General features: G+C 38.5%; 1 protein-coding gene across 3 annotated transcripts in view; it reads left to right on the forward strand.

The window, feature by feature from the left end:
* BICC1 (BicC family RNA binding protein 1) overlaps positions 1-27,111 on the forward strand; it is a 259,079-nt gene that overhangs the window by 225,369 nt on the left and 6,599 nt on the right. For 2 of the 3 annotated variants that reach the window (XM_047702774.1, XM_047702777.1), the window contains exons 9-20: positions 1,715-1,846; positions 3,930-4,116; positions 6,155-6,316; positions 6,933-7,129; positions 7,267-7,399; positions 7,935-8,091; positions 10,167-10,332; positions 13,189-13,228; positions 13,622-13,776; positions 19,488-19,644; positions 23,537-23,697; positions 26,645-26,744. In XM_047702774.1, coding sequence (XP_047558730.1) covers positions 1,715-1,846; positions 3,930-4,116; positions 6,155-6,316; positions 6,933-7,129; positions 7,267-7,399; positions 7,935-8,091; positions 10,167-10,332; positions 13,189-13,228; positions 13,622-13,776; positions 19,488-19,644; positions 23,537-23,697; positions 26,645-26,744 — 1,747 coding nt within the window. The remainder of the gene's footprint in view (positions 1-1,714; positions 1,847-3,929; positions 4,117-6,154; positions 6,317-6,932; positions 7,130-7,266; positions 7,400-7,934; positions 8,092-10,166; positions 10,333-13,188; positions 13,229-13,621; positions 13,777-19,487; positions 19,645-23,536; positions 23,698-26,644; positions 26,745-27,111) is intronic. The other variant, XM_047702776.1, reaches the window with a different exon arrangement.

The following is a 27,111-nucleotide window of genomic DNA, read 5'->3' on the forward strand; positions in this document are numbered from 1 at the left end:
AGGCAGAGGGAGAAGAAGGCTCACCACTGAGCAGAGACCCAGATGTGGGGCTGGATCCCAGGATCCTGGGATTATGACCTGAACCGAAGGCAGCGGCTTAACTGACCAAGCCACCCGGGCATCACATAAGGATACTTTTAATATACTACTAGTTAGGTAGCATATTCGTGTCCAAAGATGATTATGATTGCTCTTCATAATTTTCTTTTTTTCTGCCTTTTTTCTTTAGGTATTATTTTAAGTGAACTTTTTCAGGCATTCTGTATAGTTAGGAATTCATATTCATACTTTGATCATACCTACCAAAAATATAAGTATGCAATGAGATACAGTATTATACAATATTAAAAGAAGGGAGTGGGTGCCTAGGTGGCTCAGTGGGTTAAAGCTTCTGCCTTTAGCTCAAGTCATGATCTCAGGGTCCTGGGATCGAGCCCCGCATCAGGCTCTCTGCTCAGCAAGGAGCCTGCTTCCCCTCCACTCTCTCTGCCTGCCTCTCTGCCTACTTGTGATCTCTGTCTGTCAAATAAATAAATAAATAAATCTTTAAAAAAATAAATAAGGGAGGAAGAAAGGGATAAATTAATAGGCTTTAACGTAGGGGCATCTAGGTGGCTCAGTTGGTTAAGTGTCTGACTCGATTTCGGTCAGGTCATGATCTCTGAGTCATGATCTCAAGCCCCAAATTGGTCTCCACACTCAGCACAGAGCCTGCTTGAGTTTTCTCCCTCTACCCTTCCCCCAAGTCATGTATGTGTATGGTCTCTCTCTCAAATAAATAAATAAATCTCTAAAGGAAATGAAAAGCCTTAACATATATTTTAAAACAGAAATCAGTTTTATCCATAAGGAAAATAGAACACAGTGATTTCTTTTAATTCTAGTGTATTTGACTATTACTTCTCCTGATACTTATGTACAGAACGCAGCAGTCGGGCTAGTACTGAGTGTCTTGGGAATCAAGTATGAGATTCCTATAGTTAGTAGATTCGGGGCCAGGAAGAAAGCATCAGAGAAAAAAAACAAGTGCAGACCTCAGCAGAGCTAAAAAGTGAGAAAGCTAAAAGAAGAAACAGTAGTAACACTTTACTCCAGGAAGGAGGTAAGGTTGGAGCTGCACCAGAAGAGAGGTAGGTCTTCAGTTGGTGAAGAAGCCTTTGGGTGAATTGAGACCAAAGTATAGAATCCGTTTGAAAAATAGGAGGCTGGTCTAGCCTGGAACACGGGGCAGATGTGTGAACATACAGGCCTATGATTTTATAAGCAAAGCTGTGTCAAAATGTGGAGATCTTGAAATGCTGAAACATGGTTAGATTTCATTCAGAAGACAATAAAAACCGGTACTGTAAGTCTTTGAGCAAAAGCACAGGATTAGTCCCCTTGATGTGGTTCAGTGTCTAGTTTCTGGCATCACTAACAAAATGGAAGTCAGAGAATGGATGAATTTTCCGAGGTGGAAAGTGGGTAAAAAACTCAGGGCCAATAACAGAAAATTCAGACACATATAATTTTGTCATTCAAAAATAGTTTGTGCCCTCAGTATTATTTCCACACAAATTCCCTAAGCTTTGTGAAAGCATGTGATTGAGCTTTAATACTTTGGTTTACTCTTTCAGCCCATAGAATATTGCATTATTTGTAGGCATGTTAAATTATCAGATGTTTAAATGAGTAACGTTTTACCTCCTACACTTTCTACTGTGACATTCCTTAGGGTTGTCTTCCCCTTGTGCTGATGTTTGATATGAAGGAAGAAATTGAAGTTGATCCACAGTTCATTGCTCAGTTGATGGAACAGCTCGATGTCTTCATCAGTATTAAACCAAAGCCAAAACAACCAAGCAAGGTTGGTTCAGATCTGGACCCAGAGGACCACGTATCCTATCCCATTCTAGATTCGTTTTTTATTTTCATAGACATGTGTCTTTTCATATACATGGAATTAAATATTTTATATAATATATATGTCATTATATATTATACTGTTATTTAAATATATGTTAGTAAAAACATTCATTTTTGATCATCATTTTCTTTATGTGTTGGTTTTGGAGTTCATTTTTAATGACCATTATTTCTTACAAACATATGAGTAAGAAAGAAAAGACCTGTTTTTATTAATTGCAACCTGGTAGCTTTCAGCTTTATTAAGTTATCAGAGAGTTGATAAGGCTAAACATTGTCTTAAATGTGTATGTGTACATATCCAATGTAATTTTTAAAATATTTAATTTACGTACTTTTTGCGAGCCACTCTGCTAGCCCTGGAGATTTAAAGAATAGGTATTCATTCTCTTCAATAAAATAATAAACTAATAATAATAATCAAAAGTAAATAATGATGTGTCCCCCATTCAGTCTTCTTGGAACTTCTCTAAGATGTTACGAAAACTTCTCTAAGATGTTAAAAATGTTACAATAATGCCATGTATAGTCAAAATTTAATGGAATAAACCTAATGATATTAAATGCTAGTGAGAATGTGAGGGAAGAGGCAAATTGGCATAGCCACTCTGAGGAGCAATTTGGGACCTTCTGATCACACTGAAAATCTATTATCCTCCTGCCCGCCAGCATTGTACATCCAGTGAGACACCCTGAAGAGACCTATGTACTAGAGTCAAAGGACAAGAATGGTGTGGAATAAAAGAAGCAAGTCGCATAATAGCATGTACTGAGTGATAACATTAATGTATCTTTTTATTCTAGTAGGTAAAACCCCCAAACAGTTACGCTTTCAATTTTTTAATTTCTATAAATCTTATTATATATGTATCATGCTATAAGGTAATTCATAGATAATTTTTATATACGTAAATAACATGGTGTTCAGTGTCCAACTTAAGAAAAACAAGCATGCCTTCATCAAAAGAAAACTTTAAAAGAAAAAGAGAGGTTTGTTTCTAAGTGATAAAATGAGTTTAAAGTTAAAGAACAGGACATTAATTTTATGTATCCTGAAGTGTCATGCTTAACTAATTTGAGTTGACTGGAGTCACTGCAGACACAGTGACTTCCAAGACTGGAAGATAAAGCCAGAAGAGACACTATGCATGTGAAGAGTGTCAGGCACAACAGGATCTCCTGGAGTTCAGTAATAAATGAGCCAGGTCAGGGGGCTATAGATGATAAGTGAGAATTCTAGAGCCACATCTCATCCCAGGGCCATTTAGTTCTGTCTGCCTGACCCGGATGCTGAGTACTGCTTTAACTGCTTTTTCAGTCACAAATTTTCTTTATTGCCCATTGGAGGCTCTCCTCTTGAGTTCACACTTCCAATTTTCTAGAGGAATCCATTGAGAAAAAAAAATTATTGTTTAGAAGTTTGTTTTACCATAAGCTTTGCCATTGATAATGCCGTCCGTGAGGAACAGGGGTACTTCAAGTTCTATTATTTAACTAGTAGGCTATAAATGTCAAACGTAAGTGACTGTTACTATGCAGTCTATATGTGGTGACAACTTTGAGTTGTTTTGTAAAAATGAGATCAAGGGGAGAAAGCTTTAATGTAACAGCGAGGGGATGCCAAGGGAATGGGCTGTACAGGCAGACCACCTGAGGTCCAGTCCACTTGCTGCCCCTGCCCAGCCAGGCTGTGACCATGGGTAGGACCCTTATCCTCCCTGAAGGTGAATCAGAATTCCCATCCAGAAGGTTTCTGGCAAGCATCAAGATTTATGTACAGCTTTTCTATCCCAGTGCCTGGAACACAGGACACACCCAGAAAATTATAACTAACCCTTTATGGTTTTACCACAGGGAGCAAACTTAAGAAATAAGTGGTTAGAATTTTTAAATTGATTTTAAAACCGCATCAGTATATTCCTTCCTGGAATCCTTATTACCATATTCATTTCTCACCCACCTCCCCAGTTCATTGTAGACTACTTGCATGTCACCTTTTTCTTTCCCATTATGTGTTTTCATAGTCTGTGATTGTGAAAAGTGTTGAGAGAAATGCCTTAAATATGTATGAAGCAAGGAAATGTCTCCTCGGACTTGAAAGCAGTGGGGTTACCATAGCAACCAGCCCGTCCCCAGCATCGTGCCCTGCCGGCCTGGCATGTCCCAGCCTGGACATCTTAGCTTCGGCAGGCCTCGGACTCACTGGACTAGGTATAAAATTTATTATTACAGTGCTTCTCAGTCACTGGGGGATTGCTTAGCCCTTTCCCTTTCTTTCTACCGTCTGGAGCTACAGTTTCTAAGGCTATTTTTTTTTTTCCCTTGTCAGGCCCAAAGATTAGGTGAAAAGCAACAAAACTCACATCAATCCATTTTGGGTTTTTTGTTAGACTCCAAAGTTTTGTACCTAGATTCTTTTTATTTTGGCATAAATAACCAAGGTCTGACTGTTTTATTTTCAGTGGCTGTGTTTGTTCTTCTAAATTAAGAATGCCACTGAGAGTGAAGTGAGCAGGCTGACTATAATTTATGTGTTTGTTCTCTCTTGCATTGGCAATATTGCCATCCATCCCTAGAGGTAAAGATTATCCAGTTTGCTTTTCAAAAAGTAATTGCAAATCTGTATGAGGGGTAGAGAGAGGGGGAGGTGAGAGCAAGCAGAACCCCCCCCTCCCGGTGGTCAGCACAGCATCATCCAGACACAGGGACTCTAGCTGCAGCTCCCAAGAGGAGCGGTGACCTGTGTTTCTATCTACAGCACAGAGTAGAAGGTGGAAGAGTGTCATCCCTCTGTGCCGTAGCTCTTTGAGAAAGGGAGGGGGGGCGCTTCGTACTTGTGCCCTGTACCGCCTCATTTGTGGAGTCCTGGCTTACAGGCGGGGTTTCATCGCCATACTGCCGTTAGGCCAGGCTCACTACTTTCTTGCACATGTTTCCGTAGCCTTAATATGAAAAGTGAAGGTAATAACCCTACAAAATCCCCTTGCCTCATTCAGTATTGATCTGAGACAGAAAAAACACTCTCCGCCTTCTGTCACTTCTTTTTTCTAACGGCTCTTTCTTGCTTTTAAAACTTATATGGTTATAATATGATTAAGATTCCAGGTAGCCCTGTCTAGACACCATTACAGTAAAGACAGACTCTTTCCCTCTCGGCCTCTACTCTCCCCAAATCGTCCCTTGCACTAAACAGTCATAACAACACATGCATGTCAGTCAGGAAGTGCCAGTGAGATAATCTGGCGGGAACCAAGTTCTTCCTGCACCAGAGCAAAGATTCAGTTACTCAATTTCTAAAATGTTTTCATGTCTATTCCTATCCTGTAATACTTAATACTTTAAATATTCCGAAAAAGTTATATACAATTTCATATTTTACTTTAGAATATATTTAAATGCTTGAAGAGAAGTTTCATTACTTAAATCAAATATTAAATCCTTAAAACAAGCAAAAAACAAACAAAAAAATTGTTTCTGAGAAAAGTTTTTGTACTTACTGAGATGGACCATGGACCACAGGGATGGTCGTGTGTTTTGACAAGATAAAAGCGAACTGTTCCAATTAACTCGGCCTCTTCACAAACGTAGTCATTCTACTGCAGGAGAACCTTCCCCTATTCTCTGCTAATTGTAAGTGGTTTGAAAAGAGTTTGTTTGGAAACAGAAAACAAGTGAGTTATAGAGAGAAATAAAGATGAGTTTCCAGGGGCACCTAGGTGGCTCAATGGGTTAAAGCCTCTGCCTTCTGCTCAGGTCATGATCCCAAGGATCGAGCCCCGCATCAGGCTCTGCATCAGACTCTCTGCCCGGCAGGGAGCCTGCTTCCTCCTCTCTCTCTGCTTGCCTCTCTGCCTACTTGCGATCTCTGTCTGTCAAATAAATAAATAAAATCTTTAAAAAAAAAAAAAAAAAGATGAGTTTCCACTAGAGCAGAAGTATGTTCATCCTGGCAAGTTGAAATGAATGCAAAGCAGCTGGCATTGCTCAGTGACCCTGACTGCGTCCCTGATTTACATACACCTAACTTCTGGTTCTGATCCGCATCTGTTTGTAGATAGTCTGAGTTCTGTGTTGGAGTTGTATCATGTAGTATCTCTTGGGAATATTCGAAAGAAGGTAATCTGTCACTCATAGTATATTTGGAAAATATCAGACTCTCTCATTGTGCATTCCGAATGGCAGTATTGGTGCCCATCTGTATTTTTAATATTGAATGTATGCATATTGACTTGGCATTCATTTATTGCAGGTCTTTTGGGACCTACCACCTTATCTCTAAACACATCAACAACTCCAAACTCACTCTTGAATGCTCTTAATAGCTCAGTCAGTCCTTTGCAAAGTCCAAGTTCTGGCACCCCCAGCCCCACATTATGGGCACCCCCGCTTGCTAACACTTCAAGTGCCACAGGTGAGTATCATTTAAGTACAATCAAAGGCATGTTGGTGTGGTTTTAGGTATCAGTTTTTAAATAAAATGTACCAGTGGTCCCGTTTCCTTAGGGAAAAATTATGGTTCAAAGCATACTGCAGCTAAAAAGAAACTCCCCAGTGTGTAAATTAGTTAAAATGAAGCATGACAAAGCAGTGAGTTTTTAATAAAAGTAGAATATAATCTTCTGACATGACAAACAGATCAGGAAAAAGAGTGTGATGAGCGGGAAGCAGTGGCAAAAACACATGAAGCTCACTGACCTCATAATTAGGAAATGTCGGTTCCAGTTGGATGGATGTGCCTGATAGTTATATGGACGTGCTAAATCTAGCTAGTTTCCTCCTCCATACAGTGAAGAGCTTAGGTTAAGTATTCTCTCAAGTCTTGTTCGATTTTAACATTGTTTTGTTTAACATTGTTTTGTGTTTTTATAGTAACGGTAAACCTATTTACAGAGAGCTATCAAAACTGAACTCTTTTGACTTTGTAGTAACAAAAATGAATTTTTTTGGTTTTACTGAAAATAATAAAGTAATATTTGTCGAATATGAGTTTTTTTTCTAATATCTGTCTGCATGAAATGTCATTGTAGGTTTTTCTGCCATACCACACCTTATGATTCCATCTACTGCCCAAGCCACATTAACTAATATTTTGTTGTCTGGTGTACCCACCTATGGGCACACAGCTCCATCTCCCCCTCCTGGCTTGACTCCTGTCGATGTCCATATCAACAGTATCCAGACAGAAGGCAAAAAAATCTCTGCTTCTTTAAATGGACATGCACAGGTAACGTCCTTTGCTAGAGGAGTGTGATCTATGTTGTTTCTAAGAGATAAGCCGCTGGTAATATGTTTAAACTTCCACCTGAAATGAATTTTAGAATTGTGGCCATATCTGTATGTTATTTTCTGTTATCATTTTAGTCTCCGAATATAAAATATGGTGCAATAGCCACTTCATCACTTGGAGAAAAAGTACTGAGTGGGAATCACAGTGATCCATCTAGACAGACAACCGGACCTGAGCAGCCATCTCCCAAATCAAACCCTGTGGAAGGTAACTTTCCTTCTGAACGTCAGCCTGGTCTGTTACCCGGATAAAGGGGTTCGTAAAGTCTCTGCAGTGATTTCAAGTTGGTTTTGCTAACCATTTATGACTCATCCTACCTCAAGTATGCAGAAAGACATCTTGAATGAAATTCCAAAGAACACAGGGCAAAATAAACTGAAAAAACACTTCCCACAGAAAGAATGACTTCCCATTACATTGGAACTTCCTAAATTAAAGTGGATGTAATTGTGTAAGAGGAAAGCATCAATTTAGTAAATGTATACATATAATTTTTTTCCAAGTAGAGTATTTCTTTTCTTAAAACGCTTCCACCCCTAATAAATCTTTTGAAAATGTGAGGGTCTTCTCTTTAAATTTCATCTTGAATGAAATTTGGGACAGCCTGAATTTAAAGTGTCTTCTTTGCAGCTGAAAGCTGTTTTACCTGGGTCTCCCTTGAGTTGGGTTCTGATTTGTTTCCATCGCAGGTGGTTGTTGATGATAAGGTGACATTTGGATTTTCACTTTATCCCTTCTGCAGGTTGTAACGATGCTTTTGTTGAAGTAGGCATGCCTCGAAGTCCTTCCCATTCTGGGAATGCTGGTGACTTGAAACAGATGATGGGTCCTTCCAAAGTTTCCTGTGCCAAGAGGCAGACAGTAGAACTGTTGCAGGGCACAAAAAACTCACACTTACAGTATGTATTTTAATCTTTAAAAGTCCTTGATCCTTTGAAAGAAAATGTCTAACACGCTGGATTTGTTTAAACTCAGTAGTTGGTGTTCTTTGGTTCAAGTGAGTTTGATCTATTTCAAGAGTGTTTTTTATTTTTCTTTATAATATTCTTTTTCCTTTTAAAATTTCTACTAAGGAATACTATCTGGTAATTTTCACTCTCTGTCTTCTCTATAGTGATTGGATTTGTTTTCTGGGTTCTCTAAACCATCTCTGTGCTCTGAAACTTTAACATCCTCCCTGCTCTTCAACAGGGCGATATTTACTCTCTGATTTTTCTGTTGGAAATTTTCCTCCTGTGAATTCTCTTTTGTTTTGCTTTGAATTTCCAACTTAAACTATGCTTCCTTGTTCCAAGGTAGTTAATTGCAAACTATGGTAATAAATTCTTGACAGTTTCATGATTTTATTTATTACAAACCACCATGAGTATAAATACATATATTGTAGTAACTATAACTCTCCATTACCATAATAGCACAGTTACAAATGTGTTATCCTTACTCTATCTTCTTTTTCTATTTTTTTTCAAACAGATAGTCTATTCACACTTTTTTAAAAAAGGCAATACAGTGGCATGCCTCTATGTTGAAAGATTTTGCTCCTCTCCATCTCCATCTACCCAATTTCCTCTAACTGTTGTATTAGTTTTAGTATTAGTTTTCTTGTATATCTTTACAAGGGAGACTATCTTAAGACAAATATAGTCTTTATATTTTTATTTCCTGTGTTTCTTACCGAAATCTGTTTTGCTTTTATAAACTCTTTGATCAGTTAACTACTCTCGTTCCCATTTTGTCCAAATCTGCTTTATCTGTGTTTTTCCTTACGTGGTACTAGTAGCCACGGTGAACATTATTCAGCGTAGGTTAGAGAAGTAAATTTGCTTTCTTCCCTGTGTGGAAGCATTTGAAAGGTATGCCTGTTCCTTTCATCATTAAATAAGTTCTGAACTTACCTCTCATCTAAATTAAGCTGCAACCTCCAGAACGGTCCCTCTGTCGCTACCCTTTCAGCAGCTCAGTCGGTCCTTTATTTTGTTCCAGCAGTTTTTTTGAACACGGAGTCTGATCTTGTCAGACTCTGGCTTTAACGGCACCAGTCGTCCACATGGCTTGCTTCCTTTGCTTTGCTTACACTGTTCTCTGGGCCTTCACAGGCCGCTGCCTGCCTAACCTGCAGAGGCCCTTCACATTCAGTTCTGATGTCCTGTGTGAAGCCACTGGGAACTTTTGTCAAGCAAACAAAGTGCATTGCTCCTCCTCTTACATTCCAGTAGCCTGCTCCCAGTTCTCCTGGCACAATGGAACAGTGAATGACAAAAGAAAGAATGAACCAATCAGATCAGCTCTTTTCCTAATACTGTTCCTTATTTCTCTTTTACTTGAGCTTAACGTGCCCTTGGATTTGAACTTGAGGTGCATGTATAGGGCATTACCAATCTTGCAATTCAGATTATTTTTCCTATTTTAAGGAACATTTTTATGTTCATCCATGTACCCCTGAACAGGTGTTGGGAAATACTTATTTATATGAAACCTGTGTCATAGTAGATTTGTTAGCAATACCCTATGCATTTCACACACAGGAACTGGATCATCTGCATGCCTTCAGTTTGACTTGTTTCTGCTTAGACTGTGTATGCACGAGTCATTGCTATCTCTTTGACGTATCCAAATTAGAAATCTTGTCTGTGTGTCTGTTCTGTATGTATCACAGACATATGCCAAACATACTACATATAATGTTTGTGAAAATGTGTCATGAAATAGTTCCAACTCCAGCTCTAGAGTCATATGCTTGGGTTAAAATTGCAGCACTACCATTTACTTAGAGGTGTGACCTTGGTTGAGGTACATGGTTATCTGTAAAATGGGAATAACTTGACTGCCTACCTCAGAGCGGCCTTGTGAAGATGAAATGAAATAATACATGTAAATAGTTAACAGTGGTAAACATAGAGTAAATGTGCACATAGGAAACATTCAGTACATTTGTATATAAACACGGACTGTTAAATTCCAAACTGTTTCACAGCAGCACTGACAGGTTGCTCTCGGACTCTGAGCTGAGTGCTGCAGAAAGCCCTTTGGCTGACAAGAAGGCTCCCGGAAGTGAGCGTGCGGCGGAGAGGGCTGCAGCTGCCCAGCAAAACTCCGAAAGGGCTCGTCTGGCCCCGCGGCCATCCTATGTCAACATGCAGGTAATGAGGAGAAACGGGACGGTTATCTACATGTTGGTTGGTAACTTAGGGAGTGGGGAATTCTGCAAATGTTTAACAATAGAGCAGAAATTTGGTTTTCCTTCAGCACGCTAGTCAAAATTAAATTTAAATATATAGGTAGTAGTTAGGAATTGGTTTTGTAATAAACATTAAAAATAAAAAGCTTGAGTAAGAAGAATTCTTTAAAGTGTATTAAAATTCACAATAAGATGGTCTGTGTCGCTATGTCTTATGTAAATGATATTACTTCTTTGTTACTTAAAGTTTAGATAAATATGAAAACTTATAGTATCACTGCCTCATAACATAGTCTTGGATAAATATATCTTTCTATCTGTTTAATGGAGATGATAAATTTGGTGTCATTTAGATAGTTATAAAAATAATTAAAGTGAAGTTTAGGTTTTTGAAAGTAGGTGCCAAGTATTATTGAAGACTATGTTAGTTGAGAGATGTATGATCATATTAAACAGTTTCTTCAGCAGGGATCTTCTCTGTATCCATTTTTAAAGTATTAGGCCAGTAAATCAAAATAGACTATTGATCATAAAATTCAGAAATTTGATTTCCATATAAACGACAATATGAGAAAGAAGGATTTCGTACTTTGTGCTTTTAGAGACTCTTATAAACATTTGATTTCAGTGTCAGAATTACTGGGTAGTCTTTCCTACTTTATAGTAGAAGATTTATTATCTCCAGCCTCCCCCACCTCCCCAGAAAAGGGGAAAGCTTTTCACAGAATCTTAAAAACAAGCTGTCACTGCTATGTCAAAGAAAGTAATTTATGTCACTAAATTATATCTCTATAATTTTAGTGAAAACTGCAGTTCAGTCCTGCTTGTCTGTTTTTTTAATCCTTCACATTTGAACATTTTCATGAGTTATTAGATGAATGTTTTTACAAAACCTGTGTCTTTTTTAAAGTGTCAAAGTTAAAAAAAAAAAACACATTTGTTACATTTTTCCTGATGGATTTATTTTCAGTTAATATAAATTAAAACTTTCATTATACGAAGTACCCCATCCCCTGTATGATTTCTTTTGGTTTTTGTCCCTCTTGTAGTTCTCTTCTTTTCCATCAGATTTATACCTAGTGAATCATTTTCACATTCCTTTCTTTTAGGAAGGATGAGAATGTTCTTGGTGAAAGAGTTTTAACTTAGATGTATTTATGCTATTAATGAAGAGCTAACTTTTTAAATTGCTAAAAACTCAATGGTAGTAGTCACCAAGCATTTACAGAGAAAGACTGAAGATTTCACGGATTCCTGCACCTAAAAATGATCTCTGTCTCCTGACCCTTCTTGGAATGCTGCATCTCTAGCTCTCTCTTCACACTTACCTCACTTCCTAATTTATTTTGTAGTCATTTATTTTTTTTTAAACACATCCCTGCTAAGATTCTGTGTATTTTGAGGCTCTAGACCCTTGTTGATTCATTGTTGTATTCTTCTACAAAGAGCAGCATAATCTCTTTAACCAGAAGACACTCAGTATTTACTGAACAAGTGAATTTAGGATCTAATCATTAAAAGTTGATTTTAATTCCCAATGCCATTTTAGACCTATAATTTCAAAAACACCAAACTATGTTATCTGAAGATCTGGCTCTCCTGATTTACTGTCATTTTCTTAGAGTTAATCACACATCCTAGTTTTGTCTGGGTCAGCCCATTTACTTTTATAATTCTGGCCTAATTTTTTTAATGGTATTTTTTTTTTTTAAGATTTTATTTATTTATTTGACAGAGAGAAATCACAAGAAAGCAGAGAGGCAGGCAGAGAGAGAGGAGGAAGCAGGCTCCCAGCTGAGCAGAAAGCCCGATGCAGGGCTCGAACCCAGGACCTGGGATCATGACCTGAGCCGAAGGCAGCGGCTTAACCCACTGAGCCACCCAGGCGCCCCCTGGCCTAATTTTTATTTGTAACACATTTCTCTCTCAGAAATACCGTTTCAGACCATACGTTATACAGACATGCTAGATCTAATGGTATAGTCCTCCTAGAGGAAGGATCAAAAGAGCTCTCGCCAACTGGTTCTTGGCCCTCTTGGTAGGCCTTTAAGACATTCTTAAATCAAACCTTAAATAGTCCCTAAATTGGAGAGCTAGAACACTGGGTTTGCATTTGAGATGTAGCTGTGTCTGGACTGCTTTCTTCAAAATGACCTACCTTGGTCCTCGGTAGATGTATGACTGAAGTCACTTATTCATTGTGAATGGAAAGAACGAATGGTGACATCCTAGACCAGTAGAAGAAGTAGCTAGGTTTAATTTTATTGCATGGCTTTAATGTCATTACAGATCAAAGCTAGGCATTTGTCATTTACCTCACTTCAAAAGCAAGGACTGTGCCAATTAGGCTAAATAATTTAAATTGTCTTAACATCATCCCATTTCAGGCCATGATTTACTTAAGTGAGGAGGGGATGTAGAGAAACAAAGAGACCAGTAGATAACCAGAAAGCATTTTGGTAATGCCTTATTTTGGGAAACTTAGCCTATTATTGGGTTATTCACTATACTTTAGCATCTGTTGGCCCTGGTATGTTAAATACAATAAATAGGATTTTTTTCCTTTTGAAGAAAAATTTCTAATTCTTATCACTTTCATGTTAGAAGTAGTTAATTTATTCTAATTAATTAGTTTGAAAACATGTTTAAATTTATCAGACTTGTGCTACATTAATATCATATTAATGGTACAAAGCTTAGCATGTGTCCCAGACAGATTCATGGGCTGTAGTCAAAACCTTTGTTCTCTAATTATGGGGTATTGGCAAGACATTTGGACAGACTGGCAATAAAGATATTTTTTCTCTTTTATTTTCAGGCATTTGACTATGAACAAAAGAAACTGTTAGCAACCAAAGGTATGTGCTGTGTTAATGATCAATACTTTGATTTTTTTTTTTTCTAGGAGACCATAAAAAGTTTCCTAGTAGTCATGTTGAATTGAGAAATTGGACCTTCATGAAAAGAAACCTACAATGTTTAGGTTCAAGTTACACAAATTTTGTTGGAGATGAATGTGTTTTGTTGAATAGATTAGCATTAGATCAATTAAGAAATAATGTAACATTTTTCAATTTACTGTTACTTTGTATAAGGTATTTTATGAAGGTACTTTAAGGCATTTCATGTTAAGAAATAATATTCAGTGATAATTTCTTTACGTATATCAAAGAAACAACATTCATCAATATTTTATTTTAGAAAAAACATTAAAAATACCAAACATTTGTTTTATATGCTGTCTCCCAAAGCTATGTTAAAGAAACCAGTGGTGACAGAAGTCAGAACACCCACAAATACCTGGAGTGGCCTGGGGTTTTCTAAATCCATGCCAGCCGAAACCATAAAGGAGCTGAGAAGGGCCAACCATGTGTCCTATAAGCCCACAATGACAACGACTTTTGAGGTTCGTAGAATCATGACTTACCCACTCTTCCTGTCTGTTCTTTCAGCAAAGGAGTGGTATCATTCTTTAATTACATAAGGAAAAGTTGTTAATGGTGATTTGTTCTAATTTCTGTTCCTGTAAACATATTGCTATCAAATTGATACCGTCTAATATATTATGGTCTTTACCTTCACTCAGAGTTGTTGATTAGCTACTAAAGAGATGTAAATTTGGATAAATTGTGATTTTGTTAGGGGGAGAGTGTCACAAATGATAGTGCAGGGCTGAGATTAAGCAAAGGACAGATGTAATATTCCATAAAAGTTATAAAGACTCCCTTTATTTAAGGGTATCACTCACCAGCAGACCCACTGTAGGGGGGCAAAAAAAAAAAAACCACTCAACAAAAGTAAGTTTTCAGATGTGAGTTAAAATTTAGCATGTTCAGATGTGCCAGGAACACAGCAGGAAGTATCATAAACAAGAGCTCCAAAATTTTATGTTTCCCAGATGTTGGCTGCACGGCTCAGGGTGAGACTGGGAAGCTGGCATCCTTGCTGCATGGGGAAAGGATCCAATGTTCTTACTTCTCAGCCAAGCTGCACGTGACTTGCTAAGCAAAGCCTTTTCAATCTGACAGTATCAGATTTTTGGCTGTAAGCCTTTTGGGAGTTGGGGTGGAATTAGAGCAAACATATGCAGACTCAGTACTGGGGAGAGTATACTCACCCAAACGTGGATAAAAATCATGAGTCCAAGAATCACAGTGTTCAACCAGAATGCTTGTAGGCTGAAAAACAAATACTGGTTAAGGGTTTCATAATTGTTAGTATAATAACTAGCAATTGTAGATTGACCTTCTTTTCTCCACCAATTTTCCTTATAATAAATTAGACTGTTGATGAAAGACAAAAGCAAACATGCAATTTTTTTTTCCCATTGCTTTTAAGTGTAAAAGAAAATACTAAAAAGAACAGTCTCTTACAAATTTCATTGTCAGACTTAACAGTAGCAGCCTGGAAGTCTGTATTTAAGGACTGAAGTTAACTGTCAGCAGCTAGAATGTAGGAACCGTTATGAAAAATTTTGAGGCTCTAGGAGGCACACTCCTCTTTCTGCCATTGTAGCTCTGAGAGAAAATAAGCTTTCCTTTTGTTGGCAGAGACCTTAAAACTGCTGTGCTAATTCTGAGGGCTTTAGCTGATGCACCTATGGTCATCAGTTTCACTCACTTGGCTTTGGCAGAATGGAGTGTTAGGTGGCTGATCGTGTTTCTGTAGTTTCAGAGATGAAATTACCCTAGAAATGCTATTTGAGTTGTGTCCTCAAAGACCAGAAGGATTGCCGGTTGAAATGATGATCATTCTGATAACGTAGTGGTCAAGTGAAAGGGCTGTGGGACTGGTACATGGACAGCTCTGAGGAATGACTTCTCCCCTCTGAACCTGTTTTCTAATTTGAGTTGTTCTGAGGATTACCTGGAAGAAGGCATCCAGTATGTAGCATGCCATGTGGTAAGTTCTCGTAATATTGAGCAGCTACTGTTCTTTGAAATGGAGAACTTTACCCTGAAGGAAACCAAACACTGGCTGAAATCTGAGATTATGTATATGAAAGCTCTTTGCTGGAAATATTATTGCATATTCAAACTAGATTTGCTTTTTATATCCAAAGGAATACCTCAGAGTATTATGTGAACACATACTGTGCTAAGAACAATTATCTTAAATCACATAATTTCTTTGTGATTTATACAGTGCATTTTCATCCAGAAGCTTATTCAAAGCTACAAACTCCCAGTGAGGAAAGAGAGACCCTGATCAGTTAAGTGTCTTACTTGAGGTCATGGCAGTAGGTGTCACAGAAAGGAGTTGAGTTTATTTTTCAAAATTTCCTTAGATTTCTCTTATTAATGGTTTAACCCAAGAGAGTACATAGCAAAGGTGATAAGTAAATGATCTAGAACCATGTTGCCATTGCTTAACATATATAAGATTCACATTGGAGAGCTTGGTAGAAATGCACATGCTTCCTCCAGGATCTCATTCATCAAATAAGGAGCCAGAATTAAGAATCTACATTTTCAGCAAAAGCCTAGTATGATTCTGATGCAGACACCCTTCTAAAAACACTGGTCTAAAGAGGGATAACCCTAGGAAGAGGATGCTGAAATTATTTTAAAACCTAAAAGACTCTTTGCTCCAGCCCCTGTCCAAGGATAGACCACTTTCTCGAGGCAGGGATGTGCCGGGTCTGACTCAGTGCCTGAACTCCCTCCTGTGGCTTTTCTTGCTTTGGCTATCTTGGGCTAGCCTGTTCCCCCTTTGTGGTTAATGTCTAGCAACCTGTTCACACTGGAAGGGAGGGGAGAGGGTGTGAGCAGCTAGATCAGTGCATGGGCTCTCACCATGTAACCTGTGTTTATTTACAGGCCCTTCAACAATGCTGATGAAAAGATATAACCACACTTTCTTTGGTAACGGTGTTCTAGCTTTTCCCTGTTGTGTAGGACTTGAACTTTTCTTCATGCATCCCAAATCCATTGAAAGGGAATGAAAGCGTCCCTTACAATAACAAGATCTAAGTTTGTGCAGTTGTTATCTGCACATGCATGCCTTTTCCTTTATTCTGCCATAGCTCAGAGGGCTTAAAAACTGAGCAGTGAGGATTGCTTCTTAGGGTTAGCACATGGGGACAGGGTGTGATGGAGAAGGACCTGGGGAAAGTAGGGAGAACTTAAACATTTTTATTAAGGAATTAACCACATCTCTGCCTACAGCACTAATATTTTGAAATTAGAAGGTGGCAAGAAACACTCGTTTTCCCTTATTCTTTAACAAACCAAACCAAAATGACAATTGGAATGCTGATCTATGAGAAGAAGCATGTTTAGCCAATAGGTTCTGATAGGAATGTGCTGCTCACTCCGTGTGCCAGGGATCAAGGCTCACAGAATTTCCTGCTCTAGGAAGCTTGCTTGAGGCAAGAAAGGATGCTTTGAGCTTCTTAGTCAGATTTCTGAGAAGCTAGACTTGAGCAGTTGTTTCCAGTTTTAGGGCAGCTTTGAGAAATGAGCCTGTTCCAAAGAGCTCCTTCAGATAGGACGCCGGCAGCTTGAGGCATTTTTTGTTTTCTCCAAGACTCAAAAATATGACCCCATCCACTTGATCAAATACTGAGACACAAAAGGTTGAACAAAAGGCTGCTTTCACCTACAGTATCTCTGCCACATCAACAGAAATATGAAAGGTCTAGGATTTTCCTTTTCTGTTTGCTACCCCTCTCTGCTGCATTTTCCCTGAAGCAAATGAAAACATGCTTTGGGACTCAAAGATGGTTTTTGATTTCCCCACCACAAAGAGTAATGAGATTGTCTGATTATTTTAAGTCTTACAAATCCAAGAATGGAGATGAGCTGCTCTTCATGGTACTTTAAATTAGTGAGTAGATAGTGAACTCATAGATATCACAAGATTATGTTTTACTTAGTGTTTTTAGAAATCACCAGGTTTCGTCAGGTCTGACATAGCCGTGTGTATCAAGTCGGCTTAGATCTTAGATGAATGTGTTTTTATGCTAAAAAAGAGTTTAGATGAAGAATTTTAAATATACATATAAATACTACAGTAATGATCTCATTGATGTTTCTGGTTATTGCCAGTTTTGAGCATATTCTTATTTCCCTTGTTACACTGGATTTATTTTGGTTGAAGTATAATATTAAAGATGATTTTAACTGAAAACACTAGTTCTTTCATCTCAGGAGCTTTCTTTCCTCTGCCCCTTCCCAAAAGTCAACAAAGTGCATCCCATAGAAGTGGGAAAAGATATTTATAGATTCAGTAATTCCACAAATATTTATTAAACATCTTTTTTGTTTCTGGAGACAATTTTAGGGATACAGTGCTCGAACACAGCTTCAATTTTCTTTTTGGTGGGTACAGAGAGATACAAAACAAACAAACAAGAAGTCTTTAGGTGATTAAAAAAAATCCCTCATAAATATAAGACAGAGATGCTTTACATTAGATGGTTATAGCAGACCTTTATAAGCAGATGACATTTAAGCTAAGCTCTAGATGACAAGAACGGGCCAGCCTTGTGAAGATCTAGGGAAACAGTAATAGACCTTGATCACCTGAAGATGGAACCAGCTGGTACGTTCATGGAGGAGAAGTTGGGTAGGGTGGTAGAGTGTTGAAGACTGAGAGTTTGAGAGAGAGGAAGAGGATCAGTTAGGGAGCACCTCAGCCCATGGCAAAGTACTAGAAAAGCATTATAAGACTTCATACAGAAGGTATCACTTGTTCTAATTTGCTTTTTTTTTTTTTTAAACCAACCTAGTTGCTTTATGAAAAATGGATATTGGGGTGGGAGGCAAGAGTAGAATAAAATATTCGTGAGGTAGCTACAGGTTACAGTTGTGGAGATGAAGAGAAGTAGGTAGATTTGGGGTATGTTTAGAGATGACATCAATAGAATTTGTTGATGGATTTGATGTAGTGGGGGAAGGTGACATGAGGACAACTTAGAAGCTCAGCTTTAGCAACTGGGTGAGATGTAGGAATTCTGGGGGAGGAGTGTGTATGAGTGTAGCTAGTAGGGATGGGTAATCAGCAATTCAATTTCAAGCATTCTAAGTTTAAAATGTCTACAGGACAGTAGAATGGAGTGTCAGATTGGCAATTATTAAAAATTTCAGTAGGGAAGTCAAATCTGGAGATAGAAGGTTGGAAGTCATGGTTGTCATTAAGCTCTGAAAGAGGTTGAGATAACTTAATAAGAAAGTATGGAGAGAGACAAGTAGGAATGCTAGGGCCAACCCCAGGGTAATGTGATGTTTGGAGTGGAAAAGGGAAGGAAGATCCTACAAAGCCACAGGGAATAGGCTGAAGACATGGGGAGTGTGGTTTCATGATGCCTTGAAGAAAAAAGTGTTAAAAAGGGAAAGCGTGGTTATGCTGCTGTGAAACTGAATTAAGTGAGTTTACTGAATAGTGAAAGATTCTCTTAGAATTCCCCAACATACTACTTTGAAAACCAGAGAATCCTGACTTGAATACTGTAGTACAGTACAAAGTAAAATGCCAGTGATTAAATAAATGAATGAATAAATGCAAATTCAGTGCACATGTTGAGATCTTTTACATTTTTATATTTGGGGGGAGGAATTTAAAAAGGTAAATTTTTTCAGGTATTTGTAATTTATTGGAAAGACCCTATCATTGTTGGGATGAGGGTTACATGGAAAAGATGGCAGCCCTCTCCACTCTGATTCACTTAGCCTAGGAGCTGTATTCCTATCAAAGGGTTGGGTGTAGCCACACATCTTCCTATTTGTCCTTCATAGGTGATCCAAGGCAGAGAATCTCTGCTGTTCCAGCTGGAAGATTTGTTTTGTAGTTCCCCAAAATAGGGAGGACTCTGAGTATCTACTACTCCAAAACTTAGAGGAGCAAGGCTTTATCCTGAGGGCTCTCAGAACTCTGTTGGGCGCTCTGATAATGAAGGAGAAAGACTTCATTGCATATATTACCAGGTGTCCTTGGTGGCTGGAGGGCAGAGGCCATATATACAGGTACCACAGACTCCTGAGAATCAGCATGTGTGGGAAAACTGCAGTGGTTGAACAGAGAAGTAATTGGTGATGGTCTAATGTAGATTCTCTTCTCCTCAAATCTTAGGAAACCTACCTTAATATGTCCACATCTGACTTTGATTATTTACAGGGCTCATCAATGTCCCTCTCAAGGTCCAGCAGTCGTGAACACTTGGGAAGTGGAAGTGAATCTGATAACTGGAGGGACCGAAATGGAATAGGACCCCCAAGTCCTAGTGAATTTGCAGCTTCTGTTGGCAGCCCCAAACGTAAACAAAACAAATCAAGTGAGCTTTGACTTTTCTTCATACTTTTAGATGTAATCAGCCTGAAATTTGTCTGTTTGATTTAGGGTGATGCTCGGATATAAACTCTGGACCCCCTACCTTCAAGTATTTAGCATAATCCTATGCCACCTCCTCTGTGAAGCCTTCCCCATTTTTCCAGGTGAAGTAGAGGGCGTAATTCTCTGCTTTCATGGCCTTTTGTCTGTGCTTTCACTTAGCACTGGTTATACTTGCATTTTTATACTTGCAGAGAATTTGAGCTTCACAAGCTAGGAAACACATTTATTCATTCAGCAAGCACTCACTCATTGCCCGGGTGCTGAGTGTTCTGTTAGGCTGCGCCTTATTTGTTGTTTCTTCCCAAGAGTCTAGCAGTTCTTTTTTTTTTTTTTTAAAGATTTTATTTTTTTATTTGACAGAGAGATCACAAGCAGGCAGAGAGGCAGGCAGAGAAAGAGGAGGAAGCAGGCTCCCTGCTGAGCAGAGAGCCCAATGCGGGGCTCGATCCCAGGACTCCAAGACCATGACCTGAGCCGAAGGCAGCGGCTTAACCCACTGAGCCACCCAGGCGCCCCAAGAGTCTAGCAGTTCTGACACTTACTAGGCACTCAGTAGATGTTTGTTGAATGAACCTATGGCCATGCTCACGCAAAACATCCAGATGATGAGGAAAACACAGGGATGTAAAGGAGCCGAGCTGAATGCTGTCGCATTAGCATCGTGGAAAACACAGGGGAACTGGACAGACTTGTCCCGTGGAGAGCTACGGAAGATGAAGAGCAGATCTGATTTTTTAAACTGGCAAGTTAAAGCTGAATTGGCACAAATAGAAAAAAGAGTTTAAAGCACAGAGGCTGGGATGCTGGGGTGGCTCAGTGGGTTAAAGCCTCTGCCTTCGGCTCAGGTCATGATCTCATGGTCCTGGGATCAAGCCCCACAGCGGGCTCTTTGTTCAGCAGGGAGCCTGCTTCCCCCTTTCTCTGCCTGCCTCTCTGCCTACCTGTGATCTCTGTCAAATAAATGAATAAAATCTTTAAAAAAAAAATAAAATAAAGCACAGAGGCTGTGGCTTTGAACAAATGTGGTTGATACTCAGAATGAGTCCAGTGGTTTTGTCTGTAACAATACCCACACTTCTGGGTTGTATAAATAAGTAAGCAGACAAGAATTGATTATGGTAATCACAAAATAGGCACCTAATGGCCTTTTTCAAGGTTTTCAATGAATTTGGAATCATGGAACACATAGTGTGGTGTATTTGAAGAATACTTGAAGAAAGGCAGTCTGAATGAGTGTAGTGGACGTGGTCTACCGTCAATTGTTACCTTCAGTCAGGTGGGCCATGTTGTCCAGGGTCTCAGATTTGAAAAGGCTGGTCATCGTGTCAGCCAGGTTGAAATAAGAAAACACATTCCAAGTACACTGAGAGAAGTAGCCTGGAGACTTGCATGGGCATGGTGCCCCCCCAGCAGCTGAGAGGCGGGCTGGTGCTGGATGCAGATTTAGGGCTGGAAATGATCTCTGCTCTGCATCTCAATATAAATTCCCTTTGTGTCTTTCTTTTTCTGTCTTTATCTCCTTTCCCTTCACTTAACACTGGATAATTAAAATTGATTGTACAACTTAGCTGAATTGAAGTTCAGGATTTGGGTTAAGATAGGAAACTTATTAATAAAAAGGAATGATTAAGGAAATAGTTGTTTGTCTTTTGTTAGATGTTTTAAGAGCAGAGGGAATTTAAAGCAATATGGAAACTCAAGTAGTCAAAATAAAAAGAAATATAAAAGAAATTATGTGCCATAATATCACTAAGAACATTTTATTTTAAAACATGTTTTTTCACATTTTACTAATGTTTTGCTTAAGCCAACGATATGTAACATATTATCGTTTAAATACGTAATCAATATAAAGACATTTTTATGAGATATTTTACATTTTTTTTTGTGCTAAGTCTTCAAAACCTGGTATTACCAGATTTCATAATCTTACAGAACATTTTCATTCCCACCACACACATTTCAGGCTCTCAGTAGCCACATGTGGCCAGTGGTAACTGTATTCAACAGCACAGTTTTAGACAATTTTTCTTGACACTATTCAAAATCACCAATGTCCAGGTTTTCTTCAGACATCCCTGTTTATACCAATTATTCCAATGTGATTCTCAGTAAACTCCCTCTTTTATTCTCAGAAAAAGTAAATGTATATCATTTGGACAGTAAATTATATGGTCATCCTGCCAGTAACCTCCCTATTGTCAACTCTGGTGGTTACTCCCGTGTGTTCTTCAAACTCTGCTTTGTGTGTCTCAAACCAGCACCTCACTGGATTGATGACTTTGGGTCCTTACCTTTAAGTGTTGGGGGGTTGTCAGGGTTTGACCCTGGGTCCTTGTCTCTACACTTTCTCCCCACAAGAGATAAAACATCTATTTTTTAGGAGCACCTGGGTGGCTCAATGGGTTAAGCCTCTGCTTTCGGCTCAGGTCACGATCCCCGCATCAGGCTCTCTGCTCAGTGAGGAGCCTGCTTCCTTCTCTCTCTCTCTCTCTGCCTGACTCTCTGCCTGCTTGTGATCTCTGTCAAATAAATAAATAAAAATCTAAAAAGAAAAGAAAAGAAAAAAAATCTGTATTTTAATATGTGTTTTTTAAAAGTTTTAAGTAGGCTCCATACCCATTGTGGGGCTTGAACTCATGACCCCAAGATCAAGAGTCACATGTTCCATCAACTAAGCCAGCCAGGCACTCCTAAAACATCTATTTTTTAAGAGAAAGAGAAACTTGATCAGGAAGTTCCTTCCACTTGAGATATAGGAAGTATGTATACTCTTAGTTGGAAGATTAAAATGGCCAGAGAAAGTGATCAGTGGCACATAAAAAAGTGTGGAACCGGATTCTTAGATTTGGAGAATGCATTGACCAAAGGAGATTCGATGTATCTAATTAGCTTGGTGAGTGCCCTCCACCCTCACCAGTCTGGGAATCCTTCTTGAAGCTGCAACTTCAGTATAAGAGGAAGAATCCCCACATGACTGAGAGCCAGTTGTTGGTCAGGGAGGTAGGGATGGCTACACAGCCAGCTCTGCTAGGTTCTCCGAAGCATCTCTGGAAGAGTGTTTGAGTATTTGGCCAAGTGCTTGGCATGGCTCCCTTGTCCATCACCCAGCAGTGCATGTTATTGGGTCTGAGAACCACAGACAATCTGGAGAAATCTTTGCCCACCAAATCAGCCACAGAGTCAAGGCAAGTTCAGCATTGATGTCTTCGAAATTTTCTAAGTTAACTAATGTTCATAAGTTAAATCCAAAAACTCCGCCACCATTCTTACACTTCGTATTTTCTCTTAATTTTAAAAGTGCTCTGTTTTGTAAACTAACTGCCCAATTATATTTTTGTAAGGAATGAGATTTACACGTTGCAATATCCTACAATTCCTTTGACCACAGGAAAGCACAAGTGTGGATACAGAGGGCCATCCTGCTTTCCAAAAGGAGTCTGGACTTACAGTAACTTTCCATACCTTTATTATATCCCAGGGATCTTTCTTCCAATTTCTCATTTAATTCATATCAAATCAATTACAAAGAGCAAATGTTTCTGAATGCTCAGGGAGAATATGATTAATGTTTATTAACTACAGAGGCACTGCTGCTGGGTTGCTGCCTCCCAAGTGTAGCTTTTTAATGGCAGGAGCCTCACTGAAAGCAATAACCAGCATTTCATTAATGAAAAGCCAATGTTTCAGTAAAGAATTGCTGTATTTGGGCAGCTACTACTCTGTTCAGCCCCACAATGAAATCTAAAATATTTGAGTGATTAAAATTTTTAATTAAACCATGTTGTCTCTGGGCATTTACACTTCAAGCTTGTCTCTGCTCTGCCTTCCAGCGGAACACTATCTCAGCAGTAGCAATTACATGGACTGCATTTCTTCGCTGATGGGAAGCAATGGCTGTAACTTGAACAGCTCTTTCAAAGGCTCTGACCTCCCTGAGCTCTTTAGCAAACTGGGCCTGGGCAAATACACAGACGTCTTCCAGCAACAAGAGGTCAGTCACTGTTTGTTTATTTTCCTGGGCAACTTCGTTTTGGTTGTACATATGATGGCTTCTAGAATGAAATCACTTGTTGACCTATGCCTGTGCTTTCACTGAGCATTTACTAAAGTCTCATAACTTGTTTTTGCTGCTAAGAAAAATGTCATCTCATTTCTTATTTATCTAGTGCAACTAGTAAACACAGGATAGCAAAAATAGAGAAAATTTGGTTTCCAAAAACACACCTTCCCCAGTTTGAGCTAAAAGACCTAACCAGTGTATTGATTCATAGGAACTTTGGACTCACAGCTTCCTTAGCAGTAGTCTGTATTTAAGATCATGTCAGCCCTTAATCTTTGTTACCTTCATTGGTGGCACTTAAAAGACCGCATCTGAAGTAAAATCTGTGGTCGTTTTTGACCCCATCTTCATCATGTTACTGAATCTGTTCCCACAAAAGAGAATGTGCTTTTTATATATGTTAATTTATTCATTAATCTACTGCTTGGCTTTTGCCTGAGCTAAGACAGAAATGCGATGTCTTCTGAACCATCACCACCATGAATTTTGGTCAGACCAATAAGCGATGGCTATTTATGCGCTGACTTAAAGAGAAGAGCCCCTGAACATGATTCTTTCCATTAATGCTGTCATGTTTCTAGGGCACAGCTAACCCAGTGCAATAAAAAGTTAGAATATTTCAGTAAATGTGTGTATTTTTCAATATGTCTGTATTTTCCAGACGTGGTTGAAGTTTTATGCTAGTTTGGCTTAGCTAATACTAGAGAACATCTCATTAAGTCAGTAATTCCCAAGCACATATGCATCAAAAAGAATCTAAGATTTTTTTATTACACAGTTTATATCATAGATTTATGCCCATGGTTCATTAAGTAATTAAGTTTTTTTTTTTTTTAAGATTTTATTTATTTATTTGACAGAGAGAGATCACAAGTAGACAGAGAGGCAGGCAGAGAGAGGGGAAGGGAAGCAGGCTCCCTGCTGAGCAGAGAGCCCGATGTGGGACTCGATCCCAGGACCCTGAGATCATGACCTGAGCCGAAGGCAGCGGCTTAACCCACTGAGCCACCCAGGCGCCCCAAGTTTGTTTTTTTTTTTGTTTGTTTTTTAACACCAAAAAAATGTTGTCACGTGTATTGGATTTTAGTGTATTGATTTTGTTTTCTTTTCCCTGAATCTAAATTAGTGTTCATTTAACTGAGTTAAATGAACTCTCTAAGCTGAATAACACTTTTCCTCATCAAATGCATTAAAAAACTGCATTTACTGATTTAGTTTTGCTGGTTAGACAAGGGAAGCTGATTGAGAAGTTCAAGGGCAGAGTATTTTAACTTGTCCAGACAAAGAAGGTTTTGAAGTAAAAGATTGGTTGTTATTCAATAATATTTGGATTTGTTTTGTCTATGTGTATTTAATATTTAAAGAAGCATAGAAATAAATTTATTAAAGGTACTTCTTATCTATTTACACCAAGAAGGAAGAAAGCAAGACAATATAAAGTCAGACTGCCTTTATCAAATATTTGATATTTGATAGACCAGAGGTCAGCAAAGGTACTTCTTAACCATTTACTCCAAGAAGGAAGAAAACAAGATAAAATAAAAGCCAGACTGCCTTTATTGAATATTTATTAACTAGAGCAGGGGTCAGCAAACTGTAGCCTGCAAACCTGCCTGATTTCATAAATAAAGTTTTATTGAAACACAAACACATTCATTTACATATTATCTGTGGTTGCTTTCAAGTTCAAATAGGAGAGTCGAATAGTTGCAAAGGAGATAATTTGTCCCACTAAGCCTGAAATATTTAGTCTCTTGCCCTTTAGAAAGAGAGGATCCCTAAAATAGAGAATCTCTATTTAATTGAATTTCTAAAAACATATCTTTAGACATGATAGATGAAAAGGTTTTCTAAGATCTGGATATACCTTCAAAATGAAAACAGAATATCTCAAATTAATTTCTATATAATTTGAATGAAAAGTATAAATTTGGTTGTTTCTTTCATGTAGGATATTTTCTAATACTCAGATATCACTTAACAAGAATTTCCCATTAAGTGACCTTGTGGGATTTAGTTTATTGTAAGCAAGTTGAATATTCATTTAGCCACTTTCACAGATGATATGTCTAAATACATAATCACTAGCCATAGCTGTCAGTTATTTTACACTTTCGGTGAGCCCATTGCTCTATATCTCCAATCATATTTAATGCCCACTGGAGCCCATAGGGCACAGTATTGTCAACCCTAGGTGCCCACAACTAGTAATGGCAGAAGCAGAATAGAAAGCCAACTCTCTTTGGCTTCAGAGCCCATTACCTTTCTATTACTCCACAGTGTCTTGAAAGCAGGGGTCATATTCTTGAGCTACTTTGTTGCTAATGCCAGAGAGGGCAATTACATTGTCCCTGGAAATACCTCTTGTATGCCACTGTTGGAGATAATTTGCCAGGCTGAGCCAAGTGAACCATATGTTTGATGTAGTTTAGGAATTCTTCTCTCATTCTTATGTAGAACACAGTGGAGGATACCAGAGATGGTATTATTCAGTTTCTTTTTATAGCGCTATGTTTAACCAATTCAGAATCCAAAGCTAAGAAATAGTTTCTCTCTTCTGGACAGGTATGTATCCTTCCTCTTATGAGTTCCCTAAAACTATAGAATTTGCTCTGGCTGCCAGAATGCTAAGACCTAAATATTTAATCTCAATTGCGTTAAATTACTGGCTTAGCCTAAGTTTTATGCTAGAATCATCACTTCCATTTCACCACCTTTATTACTTAGCCCTTGTCCCCTCACTTTGTGACACCACTGTTCCTTTTTGGAAGTAGGCATATTAGTAAATGGAATGTGTGTAATAATGAGTTGAACTTTTAGTAAGCAAGAAAATAAGTGATTAATGTATTGGTTATTTATATTACTTTTTCACCTACAGATCGATCTTCAAACATTCCTCACTCTCACAGATCAGGATCTGAAGGAGCTGGGAATTACGACTTTTGGTGCCAGAAGGAAAATGCTGCTTGCTATCTCAGGTGAATAGAAATCCTCATACTCACATTTTAAAATCTGAATAACTTCTGCCCATGGCCCCAGCCAGTGGGGCTGGTTCTGTCCATCAACCACTTGCTTACACACTGACACCTTGTGGTTGTGGTTCTAGAGCGTTTTCCCACTAACAGTGTGACAAATGCTGACAACATCCCTACTACTCCTTCATCAAGGCATTGGCCTGAAGACCTGCCTTGACAATGTTGTTCTTTAAAACAGATCTCTTCAGCAAGATCTAACCGAAATTGCCCTTTGCAGAACTTAAGAATGGGGGAGAGGTGGAATTCTCCTTTTCATGGTTGTGTTAAGCAATAATCATTGGGAATAATTACTGGTTTGGCTGTCATGTTC

The sequence above is a fragment of the Lutra lutra genome, chromosome 14 (assembly GCF_902655055.1).
Source record: "Lutra lutra chromosome 14, mLutLut1.2, whole genome shotgun sequence".
NCBI classification, from domain to species: domain Eukaryota; kingdom Metazoa; phylum Chordata; class Mammalia; order Carnivora; family Mustelidae; genus Lutra; species Lutra lutra.